At 39.5% G+C, this 19,571-nt stretch overlaps 1 protein-coding gene across 2 annotated transcripts in view; it reads left to right on the forward strand.

Annotated features, from left to right (window-relative positions):
- The window catches only part of LOC136421209 (aryl hydrocarbon receptor-like), a 188,231-nt gene extending 169,412 nt beyond the window's left edge, over positions 1 to 18,819 (forward strand). Inside the window, exon 11 of one of the 2 annotated variants that reach the window (XM_066408406.1) lies at positions 6,929 to 7,412. In XM_066408406.1, the coding sequence (XP_066264503.1) occupies positions 6,929 to 6,997 (69 nt within the window). In that variant the 3' untranslated portion in view covers positions 6,998 to 7,412. Of the gene's footprint in view, positions 1 to 6,928; positions 7,413 to 11,987 lie in introns of those variants that run through there. The other variant, XM_066408398.1, reaches the window with a different exon arrangement.
- Positions 18,820 to 19,571: the final 752 nt, after the last annotated feature.

Raw genomic sequence — 19,571 nt, forward strand, 5'->3', positions numbered from 1 at the left:
GGGAATCCACAGCCCCAGACGTAAACAATCCAATATGGCGGACTCATTTGCATATTTGGGACAGGATACATGCGGCCTCTACCCTGTATGATGCTGTGGGCCGCGCCGTGTATTTTGTAAAAAAACTACAGGCGTGTACAGCACAGAAACTGAGTACACATTCAGGGGACAACATTTTGAACATTTTTATGGTTTATGGTTTAGCACCCGTGCTGCGATGGCCGATATTTTGGCTGATATATTGGGCATTCGCTAAAAAGCAATTTTTGCTGGGCATTCGCTAAAAAGCCAGGTATGAAGTTCGCTTTATTTAACTTCTGATCGATGGATTGACTTGAAACTCAGGATTAATAAATGGGAGCACAACCTGAACATATTCTGAGCACCCAAAAAAATTAGATTCGTGCAGCGCGGACTTCGCCAGAGTGGGCGTTTGTGGTCATTTGCTAAAAAGCCGTTCCCCTCAACTAACTACCACGTGTTAGACATCGGGATCACAGCAACACATTTTTACCTATGGTAACTATACTCTCGTAAGGGTTCGAACTGTATTCTAGCAAGGGGTTTGATCAAGATTTTCTCGGGAAGTCAAGTTAGGTAATTTCAAGGTGCCTTACAGGCCGTTCTGAAATGAGGCCTAAAGATAGGGCACAGAAGAAAATATTTCACAGTCATGCTCAGTCAAATCAAGAGATTCAATCATATCTTTGCTATTCTAACAAGTTAACAACTCTCATTGAGTACACTATTGGATCCAAACTTTAGCATGAATCATAATTTATCACGATGTATCACTACTGCAATCCAACACTACGGGCATCCTGCAGTACTTCCTGTCATTGTGTATAAATGCGTCCCGACATCGGCTGATTTAGCAAATGTCTTGGAAAAACAGTGTCTAAATTGGGCCAAAGTTGCCATCCTCTGACCTGTTATCCCACCCAGGCTTGAACTGATTAGTATTAGAATGGGGTCCTTAGTCATACCCTACCTAAAAGGGAAATTGAATGGCTCCGAGCCCAAATTAACAAGTGTGAATATTATTTTGCTCTGACTCAGTCCATCCTTTCTTCATAATTGATATGCCAGTGTATCTAATTGACATCGCAAAAGTATTGATTCAGAAGCATTTTACATATTTGAATTGATATTGAATTTCATAACTTCACAAATATTCTATCATATCTTCAAAGAAGGCTGACCATCTGAATGACATTTCAACCTTACTTATACAATAGTGTACGTGCAACAATCCATTCGAGTCCTGGGCTTGTCGTAGCTTCTAGAAATTGTATTGTCAGAACTTTTCCATGGCAAGTTGATTCCCAGCCACCCAGAGGTCAATGGTTATTCTAAATGTTTTAACCCTGCAAGTGTCAGGCCAAATTATAATCTGACTTGCAGGTAGCACGTTGGGAAAGTCCAACTTATTAAAGTTCAGGTGTCCACCCTGACCGTTGATCAATGTGAGCTTGGATCGACGACGTTTACGTTCTTGGGCGTTATAAAATTTTTTTTCAATATGTTTGCTCCCAGTTTGAAAAACTGCAGTTAGGAGTTTCTACTTCTAAAGTTTTGAAGGTCTTAAAGATTACTGAATGGTCTGACAGTGTTAGTATTTTGCATATCTAAATATGCTGCTGGACAACATAATTTGTCATGTTGGGGACTAACTGGCAAACGACCGGACGGGGAACCATCATGGAAACTTCTATATTTAGCTTTGTGGCTGTAATATATATGGCGGAAACAAGACTGTGAGCATCCCGCCCCTCAGCACAGAACATAGATAGTAGTTATCAAGAGGATCTTTAACTGGAGTTCCACAACCTTATACCTTCACCAAATGATTTTTAACCTTTTCGACTGATGTATTTTGAGTGTTTCTCATTTATCATGCAAATAAGGTCAGCATTTGCTTAAATCATGTTAGTTGATCATCTTCTCCACCCAAATAGCAGAAATTGTCTTAAGTATGACAGCGTCATCTTAACAAAGAAGACTATTCTAGCATTTTCTTATCAATTATGCAAGTTAGCCCCTTATTTGCATAATTTATTTTCAACCATGTTCACTTTCACATAACTTCCAAATGCCACAAGTATGAAATTCCAGTTATTTGCCAATATGGAATTACTTCTCACTGGTTCAAGGCCATGAACTACATTGAACTGACAGGAGTAGTTTTTATTGATCTGTCAAAGGCATTTGATACACTGAATCACATGATCCTTCCGTAGAAAAAAAAAGATACGGCATACAGGGACACACTTTTGACTGGTTCCGGTCTTATTTCACTGGAAGGAAACACAGCACCTCTGGGTTTCACCAAGTAAAATACGGGGTGCCCCATGGATCGATACTTGGGCTTCTCCTGTTCATCATATACGTCCTAAACGAAATTCCTGAATGTCTCCAGTTTTGTGAATCAGATATTTCTATGTATGCAGATGATACTCTCATCTACTACAATCACAACAAGACTAGCAATGTAACAAGACGTTGCCATGGCAATGGTGGTCTCTGTTAGTCTTTTTCTACAACTCATAGTTCACATGCAAATAAGGACCTCATTTGCATAGATTACATCTATTGTACCATTTCCTCATAAATTATGTAGATGAGACCCTCATATGCATGATATACGTCTCATTTGTTTGTTTGTTTGTTTGTTTGTTTGTTTGAACCTCTATTTATTCATGATAAGCTCAAATCGGCACGCAGGCCGCTTTTCATTGAGGTCACGAGAGAAGAGGTAAGGGTCAGATACAATATAGCAGAGATACAGTCACTTGAGTCCTAATAACTCTATCAACATATATCATTACATATTTATGGTACAACAATATACAATTGCTACAACATACAACATAGAGTTCGTTTTGTTCATTTCCGTTACTTCAAGAGTCTCTTAATTTTTAACCCTCATACACATATTTCGATGTGCCATTTTAAAATTTTTGTTGGGAAAAAAAATTTCTTCCGCGGCTATGTCAGTAGACATCTATTCTAACCACTTCTAATTTTCTAGGGGAATTGGCACAATACTGTTCACATTATAGAGGAAAGTCTGGAGTGATTCCACTGGGGTCATTTTTGACCCCAGCAAAAACAATGTGCTGTTTTTGAGACCTGCCCTCTGTAACTCCTAAACTACTTGTTGTATCACCACCAAATTTTCAGAGGATGATGCACATGTGAATTAATATCATGACAATAAATTTTGTGTCATTATGACGTAATATGACGTCATTATGACGTTTTTATGTGATTCTATCCGCCATCTTGGATTTTGACCGATGACATCCTGAAATCAGCATAAAATATTAATTAATAAATTATGAAAGTTATATTAGATTACATATAAGATGATAAAAATGTGAGAAAATAAATGTGGTGTACCAACAATTCCTCGACACGTCATTGTTTGAATTGAAATTAGCAGATTTTGTAAGATATGCCTGTCAAAAACCCGTTGCCATGGCAACACGAAAAACGATGAACTTACTTTTTAATCTGAAGTTTTTGTAAAGGACATTTTATGAAAATTCACCAAGTTTGATGGCTCTGGCGTAAGCCGTTAAGGAGTTATGCAACATAAAATTTGGCGTGGGCCTCAAAAATCCTCTACCGGTCTAAATAGGAATAATTCAAGACGTGGTCCTTTTGATCTTTTTGCAAAAATTATCATAATGAACTGGAATTACTCATACCTAAACAAGCCAAAACATTCCTCTTACATTGATGATGCAATGTACGGATAACAATCAGCGAAAAAAGTGAAAAGGGAGATTTTACTGAACAAAACATTTTGGGATCATTTTTGACCCTGTTCAGTCATTTTAGTCGCAAAAAAGGGTTCGGGTGTATGAGGGTTAAAGGAAGTCAGATTTGGAGCCGTACGTGTGTCTGGCGGTAGGCTGTTCCAGACATTTGGTCCGCGGTAGGCTACCGATCTTCTGAAGGTCTCTTGCTTGGGTTTGGGGACAACCAGCTGACTGCTTGTGCTTTGTCTGGTTGTCCGTGTCTCTGCAGTACACAAACATCCGGCGCATGTAGGGTGGCAGATTGTTGTTTACGGCTTTGTAGATTTGTACGGCATTGTAGTACTGGTGTGTTGTTTTAATGTCTTTCCAGCTCAACCGAGAGAGCACTTCGGTTGATGGTGTCCTGTGTGGGGCCTTTAGTATCAGTTTTCCAGCCCGATTCTGCATAATTTTCTGTAGGTCCTGGTTGGGGGCAGCTTCCCATGCTGTGCAGGCGTATGTGATGTGTGGTAGGAAGATGGTATTATACAGGGTACAGAGTGCTGAGGTTGAGATGAAAGCAGGGTTAACGTGTTTCATCATGAATAATGACCTCCTCAGTTTTCATAGTACAGCCTTTGCCTGGTCCTTCTACTTGAGCTGACGGTCGATAACGACACAAAGGTAAGTGTATTTGTCGCATGTTTTTAGGTTGACGCCGTTGACAGCCAATTTGGGAATGTTGCAGCTTGCCAGTCTTCTGTTTGTACCAATGAGCATACTTTTTTACATTTACCACCATTCATTGATAACGAATTTGCAGCAAACCATTGCGACAGCCGTTGAAGGCCATTATGGAGTACATTCTCAATGTTGGTGTAGTACTTGTTGCTATAGTAGATCACGGTATCATCTGCATACATTGAAATGTCACAAGACTGAAGGTATTCTGGCATATCGTTAACGTAGATGATGAATAGCAGGGGTCCTAGTATGGATCCCTGGGGTACTCCGTATTTTACTTGGTGAAACCCAGAGGTTGCTCCGTTGATGGATGTGCAGTGTTTCCTTCCAGTGAGATATGATTGGAACCAGTTAAGAGTGGGTCCCTGTATGCCGTATCTGGACATCTTCTGGAGGAGGATGGTGTGATCCAGTGTGTTGAATGCCTTTGATATCCTACCTCATGATATCCACATTTGCTCAACTTCCAAATGCTGGAAGAATAGAATCCCCATCTTTAACCACGATGGAATTATGATATTTTGTCATTAATTATGCAAATTAACAGCGCCTGCAGTTCAAAAAAAGCCGCTAGGGGGGCCAAACCTACACAACTTATTCTCCTCCCAATAACTATCTACCACTAAAAAATCATGACCATAGCATGTTAGAACACATAATTTAAAAACTGAAAGTTACGCTGCAGTACCACTAGCCTGTCCCAGTCTCTACGGGTCGGCTTAGGGGTGTTTTACCGGGCCCAGTCTGCTATATTCAACCGTTTCTGTCAGCCTGTCTACTTTGGCCACACCATTTTAATTTCTTGGTTAATGGAATTTTTAAAAAAATGCTAGATTGGAAAATCAACAGGAAAACAGAATCTCAGATGAAAGTTTGTTCTTTGGTGCACACAATTTCAGGGAGTGAACAGGGTCAGGTGCAAGTTTTCACCCCAGCCTTCTGTTTTCATGATTTTTTGTTGCTGCTAAAATTTAAAAAAAATCCGTTAACCAAGAAATTAAATTGGTGTGGCCTTAGCGTCCAAAGAGAATTTCGCCGCCACGGTAGAGACTGGCCGCTAGTGAATATGGGCCGCATTCCAGATGCACAGGATCTATGAGCACCAATAGGAATAGAGCAGACTAATCTAATTATTCCGCTGAGCTCTGTTGGCACTCGGTCCCTCTGCTTATTACCATATCTAACATGGCCGCCATCTAAGACAAGTGTCGCACAAGGCTGCAGAAAGTGATATTTCCAAGTCTCTCTTGTTGCTAAAGTAGCTTAAAATCCAAGCTACATTGTACACAGGGTCCCTGAGGCCTCACGGTTGTCACTCTGGAAAGTAACGTGAAAGGACAGCTGTATAGAGTCATCGTCAACACTCACGGAAACATGACTCAGGCAGTGCAGCATGAGATTTGGGACAAGATCCGGGCGGCCAAGTAAAATCTGTGATTATCATGATATTTCAGTTTTCTATGGATTAGTGATTGGAACAACAACCTTTGGTATTTACTTATGCTTCTAAACAAGGTATAGATTGATCCCTGATCAACACAAAAGAGCACATTGCCACATAATACAACCCACATGTTCTGCTAGCCAATTATCCTGCACAACCAGACGCTGATTCATCGCCGTGGGCTGCGCCCATATCCAATCGCGCTGTCAGGCTGCGGGACACCCGGGGCTTGGACAGCCATAAACTGAGGAGATAATCTGTTGCGTCCTGTGGCTCCTGCCATACCCTTGGGTGCGAGCTAATTGAGCCAAGGCAGTAAACCCACCCCTAGCAGGCTAAACTGTCTAGGCGGGCATCACTCTCACTGCCTAGAGATACTGGGTAGCTCCTGATGGTATGGTTTCCAGGCTACAGTACCACAAAAAGTCACTAGGGGGCTGAAAATCTAATCATTTTGAGGTCTGACAAACACCTACCCATGTACCAAAGACAATCCGTCGAGGCTTGAGGTTTTGTCTTGTGGACTGAATTTCCTGTGGACACATTCCCGTGCATGGAATTCTTGCAGGCTGCACACATGTACAATACTATACAATTAGGCTCGCCCCTGAGGCATCACCAAAAACTCCCCCAACATTGAGCAGGTACTCAAAAACGACCTACTAAGGCTATCAAAATGGTTTCCTGCCTACTCAATGAATGGTGGAAAATGTAAATGTATGTACATGGGAACAAACAAGACAGATATATTAGGCAAACTGTAACACTCCCAAGTTGGATGCCAATGGCGTCAACATAAAAACTTGTGAAGAATACACCTACCTAGGTATGGTTATTGACTGACAGCTAAATTGGAAGGATAAGGTGAAAGCTGTACTAGGGAAACTGGTGATCATTATTTATGATGACAGATGTCAACCCCTTCATCTCAACATCAGCAATCTGTACAATGCCATCTTTCTACCACACATACATGTAACATATGCCTGCACAGCATGGGACACTGCTCCAGATCAGGACCTACAGAAAATACAAAGGATGCAGAATCGAGCTGGAAAACTGATATTGAAAGCTCCACGCAGGACACCATCAATTGAAGTGTTCTCTCGGCTGGGCTGGAAAGACATTAACGGGGGGAGACCACAGTCCATTAAGATCCATACTCCGGTAAGGTTTTAAAAATCATTGTTGCAGAGATATGCATGGGTAGCTGACTAGCTGCACATGAGTACACTCAGTTATCGACTAAACCTTCATGTAAATAGCCACAAAGTCGGAGTATGTATTGAGGTTGGTAAGCCCCAACAGATAAAGATTGAAAAATGTGCACAAGTTTGATGCCTCCGTGCAGGTTGACGAGCAAACTTATACCGAGAACATGGCCTTCGAAACTCTTAAATTATTCATCGTAGAATACGCCATGTGAAAATATGTCACCACATGTATGAAGGATGTTTATTAAACTTTCCATTGAAATACACCTGAGTCTTGTCTTTGTTTTTAAACATGGCTAATCGGAGCAGATAATTGTAAAGAAAGAAATGAAACATGCCTGCCATAGCAGAACAATATTGTGAGGTTTTGATACCATTTGCATGCGTATCGGATAATTAAACGTAGCCAGAAATGACTTCTATTAGTTACCTTACCGGTGTTTTGACCCCCTTTTTGTGCTGGAAAGTTCCACTAGAAAGCGAACCAAAAACCTGCCCTGACTCTTGGGTGCAGTCAAACTACAGTGCAAAATACTACCATTAAATCAAATATACAGCATAAGTCACAATTATATGACTTGCAAGATCTTGTTTTCGATGGTTTCACGGTAAAATGTATGAGGATAAAGGGCATGCGCATTTCCGTAGAACAGTTAGCGGACTATGGTCTCCCCCGTTAAGGCAACACACCGATACTATAATGCCGTACTCGTCTACAAAGCCCTAAACAACAAACTCCCACCCTACATGCGCCAGATGTTTGTCTACTGCACAGGACAAAGTACAAGGACAACCAGACAAAGCACAAGCAATCAACTGGTCGTCCCAAAACCTCAGCGAGAGAGCTTCAGAAGATCCATAGGCTACCATGGATCCAATATCTGGAACAGCCTACCACTTGACACATGCACGACTTCAACCCTGTATGAGGTCGTGGAGCTCTTGTTATTATGTTCATCTATGAAGAATGCCAACAGATCTAAGTGCCACAAAGAAATGCGACATTTCTTATTCCATACTGTAAATGCAGAAGTGTTCGGGGGGATTTGATTTCGCGGTAGAGAGAAAATGGAGTGTTCATGGTGGTTTTGAGTTCGCGTTTGAAACAATGATAGTGCTACAGTCACACAATGGAACAGCCTTTCAAGGTGGTTTTAAGTTCACACAAAAGTTCTCACCACGAAAACTGCGAACATAAAACCACCACAAACATTTCTGCATTTACAGTATTTCCCTCTCCCCAAGTCCAAATTTTTTTTTTTGGTCCCTTGATCCAAGCCCTTACTTCAATGGTTCGTCAACAGGCAGCGTTTAAAAAAAATCTTGATATGCTAGAAGTGGGCCTTCTTGACCTTCAACCTTCGACTTGACAACTACTTCAAAGTGTTTTTAAGATTAAAAGATGTGTATGTTATACAGGACTTGTCTCACACCTGTCAGTTTCATATTTGATCATTGTTGTATGATAATAATATCAATGACCCACTTTTCTTCGGTGTATACAGTCTCATAAGGCATGGTCTATTCCTATAAGGCCACACCAATTTATTTTGTTGCCTCTGGGAGTAGCCTGTCCTGTTTTTCCCATTTTGAAAAAAAAAATTGGGTCACTTTTCCCATTCCCGTATGATTGGACGATAATTTTGCAAATCAGATTCTAATTTGCATAATTAATGAGGCAACTTAAAAAAATGCACTTTGTTCCATGATATGACTATTAAAATTGTAACTGAGGAAGAGAGGACTGTTGATAGATAGAACATATGCAAATGTGGGCCTAATTTGCATACTTAATGAGTAACTTGTATTATTCCACACTGGCAAATGACGGCAATTTCATACATCTAATACTTTTTTGTGGCATCAGGAAGTTATGTTAATGTGAACATCGTTGAATCAAATTATGCTAATAAGGGCCTTATTTGCATAATTGATGATAAGTATTAGCATAACCTTCTTTGTTAAGCTCATAATTTCTTAAGCTCATACGTTGGACATGTTATATTTTAAGACAATCAACTGGTATGATTTTTGGCGACGCCTCAGGGGCAAGTCAAATTTTTACTATATTGTGTGCAGATTGCAAGAATTCTAGGAATTGTACAGGAATGTGAAAGTCCATGGGACGATAACTCACGAATGCCTGGATGTATTGTCTTCATATTTTGTGGGTGGGTAGGTCAGTGGGAGACCTTGTAATGATTGGATTTTGGGCCCTCTATCGACTTTCTATGGTACTGCAGGGGAACTTTCACTTTGTAAATCTCGTCTTCTGAACATGCTATAGTCATGATTTTTAAGTGGTGGATAGCTCTTTGGTAGGAAAATATGTCCTGTAGATTTGGACCCCCTAGCGGCTTTTTTTGGAACTGCAGGAGCTGATTTTGACTCAAACTTTGAAAGAGAATAACGTAAGAAGGGGATGACGGATCATCATAATTTTTGGTGTGTAGATAGCTTAAGTAATGATTTACATAATCATATGCCAATTATGCAAATCAGATGAGGACAGCTAATAAATCAGCTGAATTCTATTATAGGACTCTCAAACACATGACATATGTAACTGAGAAAGATAAGTGTCGATAAATATCAATTATGCAAATTGATACTTAATTTGCATAATTAATGACAAAATACTATAAATCCATAGTGGTAAATGATGGGGATTTCATTTTTGCACCATTTGGAAGTTAAGTAAATGTGGCCACTATTAGACACAAATCTTGCATAGAGGGCCTCATTTACATAATTTATGAGGAAATGGTACGATATCTTTTTTTGTGAAAACAAGATTTTCATACATTGACAACTTGCGTTATTTTGGTAGAGAAGGATATCGACTGATATGATTTATGCGAGGCCCTTATTTGCATGTGGGCTAAAAACGAAAACGTTAACAGAGACCACCGTCGCCATGGCAACATCTTTTTATGATGCCAATCTTGTTCTTTATGTTATGTAAACCTTTATCTTCACCGAGACTATTTGAAAAAAATCTTCTTTTTTTTTCGCCCTGTCGCTCCAATTTTTGTCTGAAAAAATCTGAGAAGCAACAAATTAAATCGGTGTGGCCTTACCACCTCATAAACCATCTTGTTCACTTTTTGGTGTGGTTATAAGAGCCGACCTATGTTATGATGCCGTAATGTCATAGATAAGTACCACTAGTGGTGATTAATAACCCTCAAGTGGTGAGATAATAGAATGAATTATTAACTGTTCCATTAGGTAGGGGAGAGGACTCTTTTTTTAGCACTTTTGTAGTACTTTCTTTGTTCCAAAAACTTTTCACTATCATAAACCAAATCTTCTGCAAAAACATTACAAAGTAAGAATCATTTCAGTACAAGTCAAATTTGAACGACAGGACTGAAAACAATTCTCGACAGCCTCTATGTGGAACCATCCACATTCCTAATATAGCCAGATGACATCGGCCAATCAGAAGAAGAGATACACATAATGTTGACCAATTAGAAGGAGAGATACACATGCCCCAGCAGACAAGTCCCTTGTTATACCCCAATGAAAAAAAAACGGGGGAAATGGATCACTCTGGAATCACCCCCTGCAAAAAAAATCCCTCATGCAAAATTGGACTTTTCCAAAGTTACCTCAGTCTGTACCGCAATGGCTTTTTAGCGAATGCCCACAAACGCCCACTCTGGCGAAGTCCGCGCTGCACGAATCTAATTAATCCTGAGTTTCAAGTCAATCCATCGATCCAAAGTTAAATAAAGCGAACTTGAAGATTCTTACCTGGCTTTTTAGCGAATGCCCAGCAAAAAAGGCTTTTTAGCAAATGCCCACTATATCAGCCAAAATATCGGCCATCGTGACACGGGTGCTAAATCTAACACCATAAACATGTTCAACAAGTTGTCCCCTGAATGTGTACTCAGTTTCCGTGCTGTACACGCCTGTAAAGTCACTTTATTTTACGAAATACACGGCATGGGAATCCACGGCCCCGGACGTAAAGATCCAATATGGCGGCTCATTTGCATATTTGGGACAGGTAACTAGCGGCCTCTACCCCGAATACGTGCCGCGGGCCGCGCCGTGTATTTCGTAAAATAAAGTGACTTTACAGGCGTGTAGAGCACGGAAACTGAGTACATATTCAGGGGACAACTTGTTGAACATGTTTATGGTGTTAGATTTAACGCCCGTGTCACGATGGCCGATATTTTGGCTGATATAGTTGGCATTCACTAAAAAGCCTTTTTTGCTGAGCATTCGCTAAAAAGCCAGGTAAGAATCTTCAAGTTCGTTTTATTTAACTTCGGATCGATGGATTGACTTGAAACTCAGGATTAATTAATGGGAGCACAACCTGAACATATTCCAAGCAAAAAAAAATAGATTCGTGCGGCGCAGACTTTGCCAGAGTGGGCGTTTGTGGGCATTCGCTAAAAAGCCTGTCCCAGTCTGTACAAGACAATTAACTATTCCAAGTTCTCACTCACCATACAAAATTTGATGTAATTTGCCTGTACCATTACCAGTATGATACAGGAGCTGAAAATGTCATTCTGATGTTGTTCAATAAATGCCTATACAAAGTATCTATTCTGTTGCAAAGGACCTCAAACAACATTTACCCTTAGCTGAGGTCTTAAAAAACTTTTGATTTTGACTGTTGCAAGGCAAGGAAACAACAGACTACCCAATGATGTTAACACTATGTTGCAGCTTGTTTAAGGTAAAGATGAAGGTACATTGTAGTCATATAGTCTTTTTGACTGTGTTTAGGGCACGGCATTGGAAGGCAGAGCCCAACCCTCTTCCACCGCCTTCCTTATAGCTCATACAGTTTTGTATATTTTTCTTCAGCCAGGGATGATAGCAACAATCAAATCTGAGAGGACAGACTCTCCAGAGGAGCTCGGACAGACCAACCATGTTGCAGGACCTCTCCTCTCCTTCTCCAAAGTAGCAAATACTCTACTAGACAGCTGAAGTACAGCAGAGTCCACCAGTAGTTCTCCAGCACCACAGGATTGGGTTTTATGAAGCAACTACATACAGCACCAATTAATATATCAGTATCATTCAATGATAGGTTGTCCTTTGTGTGATGTTAATGTGAACTAGTCTCTACCTCAGAGGTAGTTAAACTAGTTTCTTGTCCCCCATCCCATGACAGGAAAGGATGGAAAGGTCTGTTCATTTCTGAGATTGGCAAAGCAGCAGTTGCATAATGAGTAGTCTGAGATTCAGCCTTTCTTTGCTTTAGTCCCTTCCAAGTGTGACAGTAAAGCGACAGTTAGATTGGACTCAAGTTAGGCAAAGCTATAGATCACAGGATATATTGTGAGGCCAGACCGGCAGTTTTGAGACATGATATTGTGGCCAGATCAGGGATGACTAAAGGGAGGTACTGAGTCGCCCAAGCCTGGATCAGAGAATGAAATATGCAACTGTACTGAGATGGAGGACAGGTACTGACCTGAAACCAAATAGATCAGGTCATGTCATGTGGCAATACATGAGGTATGAAACAGTGACAATTACTCGTTGATGTACAGCCATGTATATGGGTCAAACTTAGACGTAGTTTGCAATCTTAATAGGCTATCTAGTAGTCTTGACGAATGTGGCTTTCTAAAAGATGTCGTTATGGTAAAGATTGTGCCGTGAAGTGCCTGGCATCTTTGTTCCTTGTTGCTTGGCTTATAGCTTTCATTTATAAACTGGTCAATGTACAGATGATAAAGGATAAACATGTAACGTTATATGTACAGAGCACAGCACAAGTATCAAATGTTTCTGCCGCATACAAAGTTCTTTTATGTGTAAAGCCCTGTATCAGGTTGCCTACTGTCCTTGCAGATATGACGATGTTATTTCCAGCTATAAGAGTGTCTTGCATAAAAACCACAGGCCACACTAACGTCCAATATAGTACATGTAACGTTACTTGTATTAAATATAGCATAATTTATGTTCTCTGTGCTGCAGTAACGTTACATGTAACCTGGGGAAAGCTCTGATGACTGCCTATATATACATATGTACAAATACTGTATTTCTTTCTTTCTTACAATGTATACATAATTTGGTCAACAATTTCATATCAATTCCAGTTGTCCAAGACTTCATAAATCTTCAGGATTATTGGAAAACTGTGAAACACAAGACACAATTTTTCACTCTCACATCAGACTGTCTGGTACCAGCTGGAATACCTGTACCTCTGAATTTACTCTACTGAGCAAAGCAAGAGTTCCAAATGATAATCCTGAAAGTCTGGGACCTATTGTGATGCCCATAGTGAGAAACATACATTTTTGAGTCACAGCAGAATGTTAATGATATAATATACCGGGATCTTCAATCCGTCTTCAGGAAGAACCATCATAAAAGTGCCCCCGTCACCACTGGTAATACCGGTATCCATTGTTGGCAAGGGTCAATTGTCTTTTTGCAAAATATCCTTAATATGTAATTTGCTTGCAAATTGTACAAAGCAGCTGCCTATCCTTAGCAGCAACATTGCAGCCTTTATCCTGGCTTGAGACTTAGACCCTAAAAAGACACTGTAAATCAGTGGTATGCTCTGATCGCAATATTAAGTTATCGTCAATGCTCACAGATAATTAATTCTGCTCGAATTTCATGCACATGTCAATTCGAATATAATAGCAGAATTAAACAGGATAATTGCACTTGATAGTCATGAAATGATTTTTTCTGTATCTAATTTTGCCCTGGAGATTTATTATTGTGCAGCTACATGTACACAATGTGATGTTAACTATTTTATACACAGTAAATACACGGTCAAAAGTAACACAATGCCACAGCAAGTTCCTCTTTCTACCATGTATAAATTTTTACCTTGTAATCTCTTTGTAAACACCGGTGCAATGGCCTAGTTGGTAGAGTGCTCGCCTTGTACACGGTTGGTCGTGAGTTCGAACCCTGGCCGGGTCATACCAAAGACTTTAAAAATGGTACATACTGCTTTTTCTGCTTAGCACTCAACATTTTGGAAAGAGTATGGAAGTTAAACACACATCACTACCCGCGCACCAGCCCCCTGCTGTAGTGACTTGCACAAATGTGTGTGGCCCAAGGGCTATAGAAATGGAGATGGGCGCCACCCCTATGCGTCTTTTCAAGACGCCCGGGTCACTTTAACTTAACTTTAAATTTCTTTGTCCCTCTGTGTGTATATTTTACACACTTGCTGAATGTGCAAGAAAGAAGCAAAATACCAATTGGGTATATCTATTGTAATTATATGTGATCCGGGAGTTTTCCAATAAGAGTTAATTGACGCCAATCTGGCAAAACAATAAACCATCTTTTTTTCTTTTATATGTCGATATCATAGATTACCATTGTCACTTATGCTATAACATCTACTAACATTATTCCACCAGGGTACATAATGCACCCCTGTATTTCTAAACTGTGCATACCTGGGGGGGGGGGGATGGGGGGGTGCTGCACTAGAGATCCTAAACCCACTGTTTTTCAAAGTGACAGATTTAGGTAACCCAGCAGATTAATGTTAATGGAGGTTACATGTTATATTTTTTCTAGTCCTGTTGATACCATAATATTGAAATTTAAAGCTACCGTCCGTTGCACTGAGAACGACCATGCTCTCGGATGGGTGGTAACACTTAATACAAGGGAGAGAAGATTTGTCCTGATTATCTTGCCGCCAATTACCTTTTATACAGCAGCTGTTGTGCCTTCTTTGGCTCAAAGGATATAAACTTGTCCAAACAAAAACAAACGACATAACGACCACACTGTGCATGCATCTGCCCTTTGGTTAGGAGCAAACTTTGAGGAAAATACCCCCTTCAGTCCACTATCACACAAAAAATTAAAACAAAAAAGTGTTCCTCACAAACCTTCGTCATCTGCTGAATAACAGAATTCTGGGTAATGGTCAACAAATACACCAACACGTTATTGTGGAATTGACTCTAATGTGCTTTCTTTCTGATGGAAAATACGACTGATATGCCTTTTTCTTTCTCAGAGCGATCTGCAAACTGTTCTCTTGGCAAACTGAAAATAGAGACAAGCTAGAACTGAGGTCTGATCTAATTATGAACCCACGTGTATACAGCCATCAAACAATTGTATGCATCACCTGTGCGTGGTACTGGATCGGACACGTGGAAAATCTAACCTTGGAAGCAGGCTCTTCTTCGGGCGCGCTGTTTTCTGGTTGCTATTGTGTTCTGGTGGTTACACTTTGCATCAACATAGGCAATATCAGGAAAAACTGAAACCATCAAAGCACGGTCAAAATTTATGAATTTGTCACCTCATAATTAGAAAAAATAGGACAGACGATGAAATGTTGAACACGTTCAAAGTCCTTTTAGCTGTATTTTCCATCGCATGACGCTCGGCGATGGCTAATTTTACGTTTGTGACCTAGGTACACTAAAAAAAACCTGCGATGTATGTGACCACGACTTTATGTATCTTAATTGGTGCACCCGGTTCTTGCCAAACGTACGACGCTGTCATGACGGATAAAACCCCCATTGCCGGTACGACATGCGATGTATGTGACCATAGCTTTACCCTGCGGATTTAGGTGAAGTTACGTTACTTGAGGAGTACTAGATGATTATATGTGTGGTCTTATTTTAGAGCTGAAAAAGTCATGAATAAAAAGTCCTGACAATCAGATCAGCATTATTATTGTAATTAGGCCACACCAATTTTATTTGTTGATTCTCAGAATCTTTTTCAGAAAAAATAAAGCAACAGGATGAGAAGGAAAGTTCTATAGGCAGACAACCAACTCATCTCAGTACTACCGAATGTACAGTAGACGAAAAGATTTGTTTAAAATTATCAAACATGTAGTTTTTTCTGTAATTACTTATAACCATCCATGCAAAAAACATCAAAGATTAAAAGATTTTGAGACAAAAATCAAATAGCATCAGTGCCCATAACTTTTTGCAACAGAAAAAAAATCCAAGTGACTACAGGTGGATTTGGAGTGTAACGGATCGACTTTTGCTCAGAACGGCAAATACAGCCATTCTAGTACCGTTTCCTGCAGTATCACTGTCTCTCTTTGGGCTTAACATACGTTGGAGATTGCTTCATCGACGGCTTTAAATTAACAGATGAATTTTGTTAAAATCGTTTACAATTTTTCAAAGTGAAACTAAGTTTTGTTGTATGATATGAGTTGATATGGACCAGTGATTAATATTTTTTTACTGCAATGGTAAAGTGTACCCACACTGTTTAAGTTATTTAAAGGCACATGGACCCTTTTCATTAGGGAAATTATATGGAATAAATGTAAAATAAATTGGTTAGTAAGAATTTCCTGAACGTGACGTGTGGTCTATATTTTTTATGAAGGGAGAAATAAGAACAGTAATTCTAACAATCAACTGACTAGATCGGGTGGCCTTACTTTGTAAAAAAATGAATTTCAATTGCTTGTTATGAAAAGAAATGTACATGTCTAACAAGCAAGAAGCTTGAATGTTCCTTTTGCCTCAACATTGCTCTGAATGGTTACAGTGTGTAACGAATCTTAAGATTGGACAATCAGACTTGAAAGATAAAGTGTTACGTGAACAATCAACCAACACACATTATGGTAATGTATTATGAATTGATACAAATTCAATTATAATTACTAAGGATCCATTTTATCATCTGTCGTTCTGTCTTTAATTGTATCAAAATGATTACATTAAGATCAGTATTTTCAATGATGTTCATCAAATGTCATGAGACCTCATTGTTTCTTATCTTTAACAAAGACTCACTGAGCTCTTTCAAATAACCCAGAGGCATAGCTGATTAAAATGTATATGCGCCAAAAATAGTTACTCAAGCAACTAGATACGATTTTGAAACAGACGTTTCAGACAGCATCCGCAATCTTTCGTTAGTGACTAAGGAAAGGACTGGGAAGCCAGTTTGTATACCAAAACTCTGAATAGATATGTTAATGAGGTTAAGACAATTTAGGATGTCATGACATAATTTTCAATAGAAGACTAAGTCAATACGCGGTTATATGCTAATAGTGCAATTAGGTACTGTTGTTTTAGTGCAGTAACTGATGTTGTTCATTCGGGGTTGAACTGTCAGGCACTTGGGGTAATACACTCCCCCCCTTCCCGAACGAACAACATTAGTTACTGTACTAAAACAACAGTAGCTAATTGCACTATTGGCATATAACCTTGTCTTGTATTGAAGACTTTATCAAGACATCCTGAATTGTCTTAACCTCATAAACGTATCTATTCAGAGTTTTGGTATAAAACCTGGTTTCCCTTTCCTTAATCACTGGAGAAAGATAGCGGATGCTGTCTGAAACGTCTGTTTCAAAAGCTTACCCAGTTGCTTGAGTAACTATTTGTGGCGTAAATTACCTGGATGTCTAACGTTAATGGTCATCAATGTAGAATGTATATGACTTTTGCTATTTTACATGTCTAGTGTGACTGAGACTGTGCTTATTGTTGTGAATCAGTTCTCCCACCCCTTTTAAAGCATAACGGCCTAGGTCCTTTCCAACATGCTTCATGATAGAGGTCTGCCACAAGCACAGCACACAGAATAATCAATAATAGAAGTCCAAGATTTTCATGTGATGTCTTTTTCCACAGTGAGTTATGCCTCTGGTGCAAATGAGTTAGATTCTCCTGTTTGTATATGGACTTTTGTCATGTGTATTTTACTATGTGAAACACTTAATATTCATGTTGGTATTTACAGTATATTGTCCCAACTGTCTGAATGCAAATGAGTCAGCAGAAGCAGCTGCGCAAATCAATGGTAAGATTTGAACAATGATCTTGGAGACTGTCTTCAAAGTTTGTAGTTGATATTCTAAGCATCCAGTTTGATATGATATGCCCCTAATTCCATCTTTCCTTACAGCATCTACTCATGTGTTCACTAGTCTGACATACATATCTGTTGTATGTTGTTGTCAGTTCTTGTTTCTGTTCTAAGGACATTATCTTGAAGAAAGTGCATCACAATAGATTAACACACTTTCAAGTACTGTGGATCGGTGTTTGTCTCAGAATATTTGATTCAAACAGATCCATCCAGTGAAAAAGAAAGCATGTACCATGACTACTAGTCTTAGAATATTCCATGTCTTATGCAATGTTTTAAAATGTATTAGTCTGATCCTTCAAAATCTGTCAGCTTCAACCTTGGTGCAAAGCTTGGCAACAAAATGTTAACTTCTTTTGATGTATTAGCAGCATGGAATGAAGAAAATACATTGACGCAAGTTGCTATCTTATTTTACTGGCTTTTGAATGTCTGAAAATGCGAAAGTCTTCTGCTAAATTAAGTGTCCGTTACTTTGTGCTCTTATCCTATTGTGTATACTATTTGTATAATGAGGAGGAAAATTATTGTTAAGATAGCAGCAACATCTGTGTTTGTATTTACCATCACTAAGAAGACTAGAAAAGGCACTATAATGTCCCTGTTTCACCTTGTACATTTTACCCCATGAAGGTAGAAAGCACAGACAATCAGTGTTTATAGATTGTAGGTGTAGACTGCCATATTCAGTCCACCAGCATCATTCATGTGAAATATTGAAGGTGTCTTTACTGTCCTGTATTCCAATGTGCAAACGTGACATGTCTCTCCGAAATAAATGTCTATTTGTGTTTCTTCAGGTCATTTGTGTTTCTTCAGCTCAGGCTCATTCGCTCCCCACCTCCCTCGTAACTTCCAAACGGTATGGTGTATCATCACCATATTTTCAGGGAGTAATGTACACGTGAAAAGTAATAATTCCTGTAATTTGGTGACGTTATGACGTAATTATGACGTCATCGATGTGATTTTATTGGCTAAATAGGAAATTCCCGTAATATCTAAAGGTATTAAACATCGTTTGTTATCAATGTTAAGGTATGCCAAGACATCTGACGTCAATGGTAACTACGTTGACGTCAAAATAACGTCTTAGAATGACGTCATGTGTAAGCGATCCCTTGGGATCCTCCATCTTGGATCGGCCATTTTAATTTTTTTCCACTTATGACCCCAAAGCACAATGGAAATAGACTAGATACGTTAATCTGAATGTTTCTGGTTAATAAGATACCAGGTATTGACGAATTTGAAGGCGAAAAATAACAGTTCTTGTCAGATCACAGTGTTAGTGATCCTCCCCTTATCAATCCCAGATGTTCCCCTATCCCCTTCATTCGTCGTTCACCATCCCTTGGCGGTTGGACGTGTTAACCGCCACCCCCACCCTCGATCAACAGACTGACTGTCTTTAGCTTCTTAGATAACATGCTGGAGTTGCCTTGCGAGGAATGTACTTAGTCTAACTTTGAAGTTATCCTTCGGTACCATACTACTATCCCAAGTTACTAATGCACTCTGGGAAGGGGTAAGATATTAACATACCCCACA

Source organism: Branchiostoma lanceolatum, chromosome 1 (assembly GCF_035083965.1).
Source record: "Branchiostoma lanceolatum isolate klBraLanc5 chromosome 1, klBraLanc5.hap2, whole genome shotgun sequence".
Classification (NCBI taxonomy): domain Eukaryota; kingdom Metazoa; phylum Chordata; class Leptocardii; order Amphioxiformes; family Branchiostomatidae; genus Branchiostoma; species Branchiostoma lanceolatum.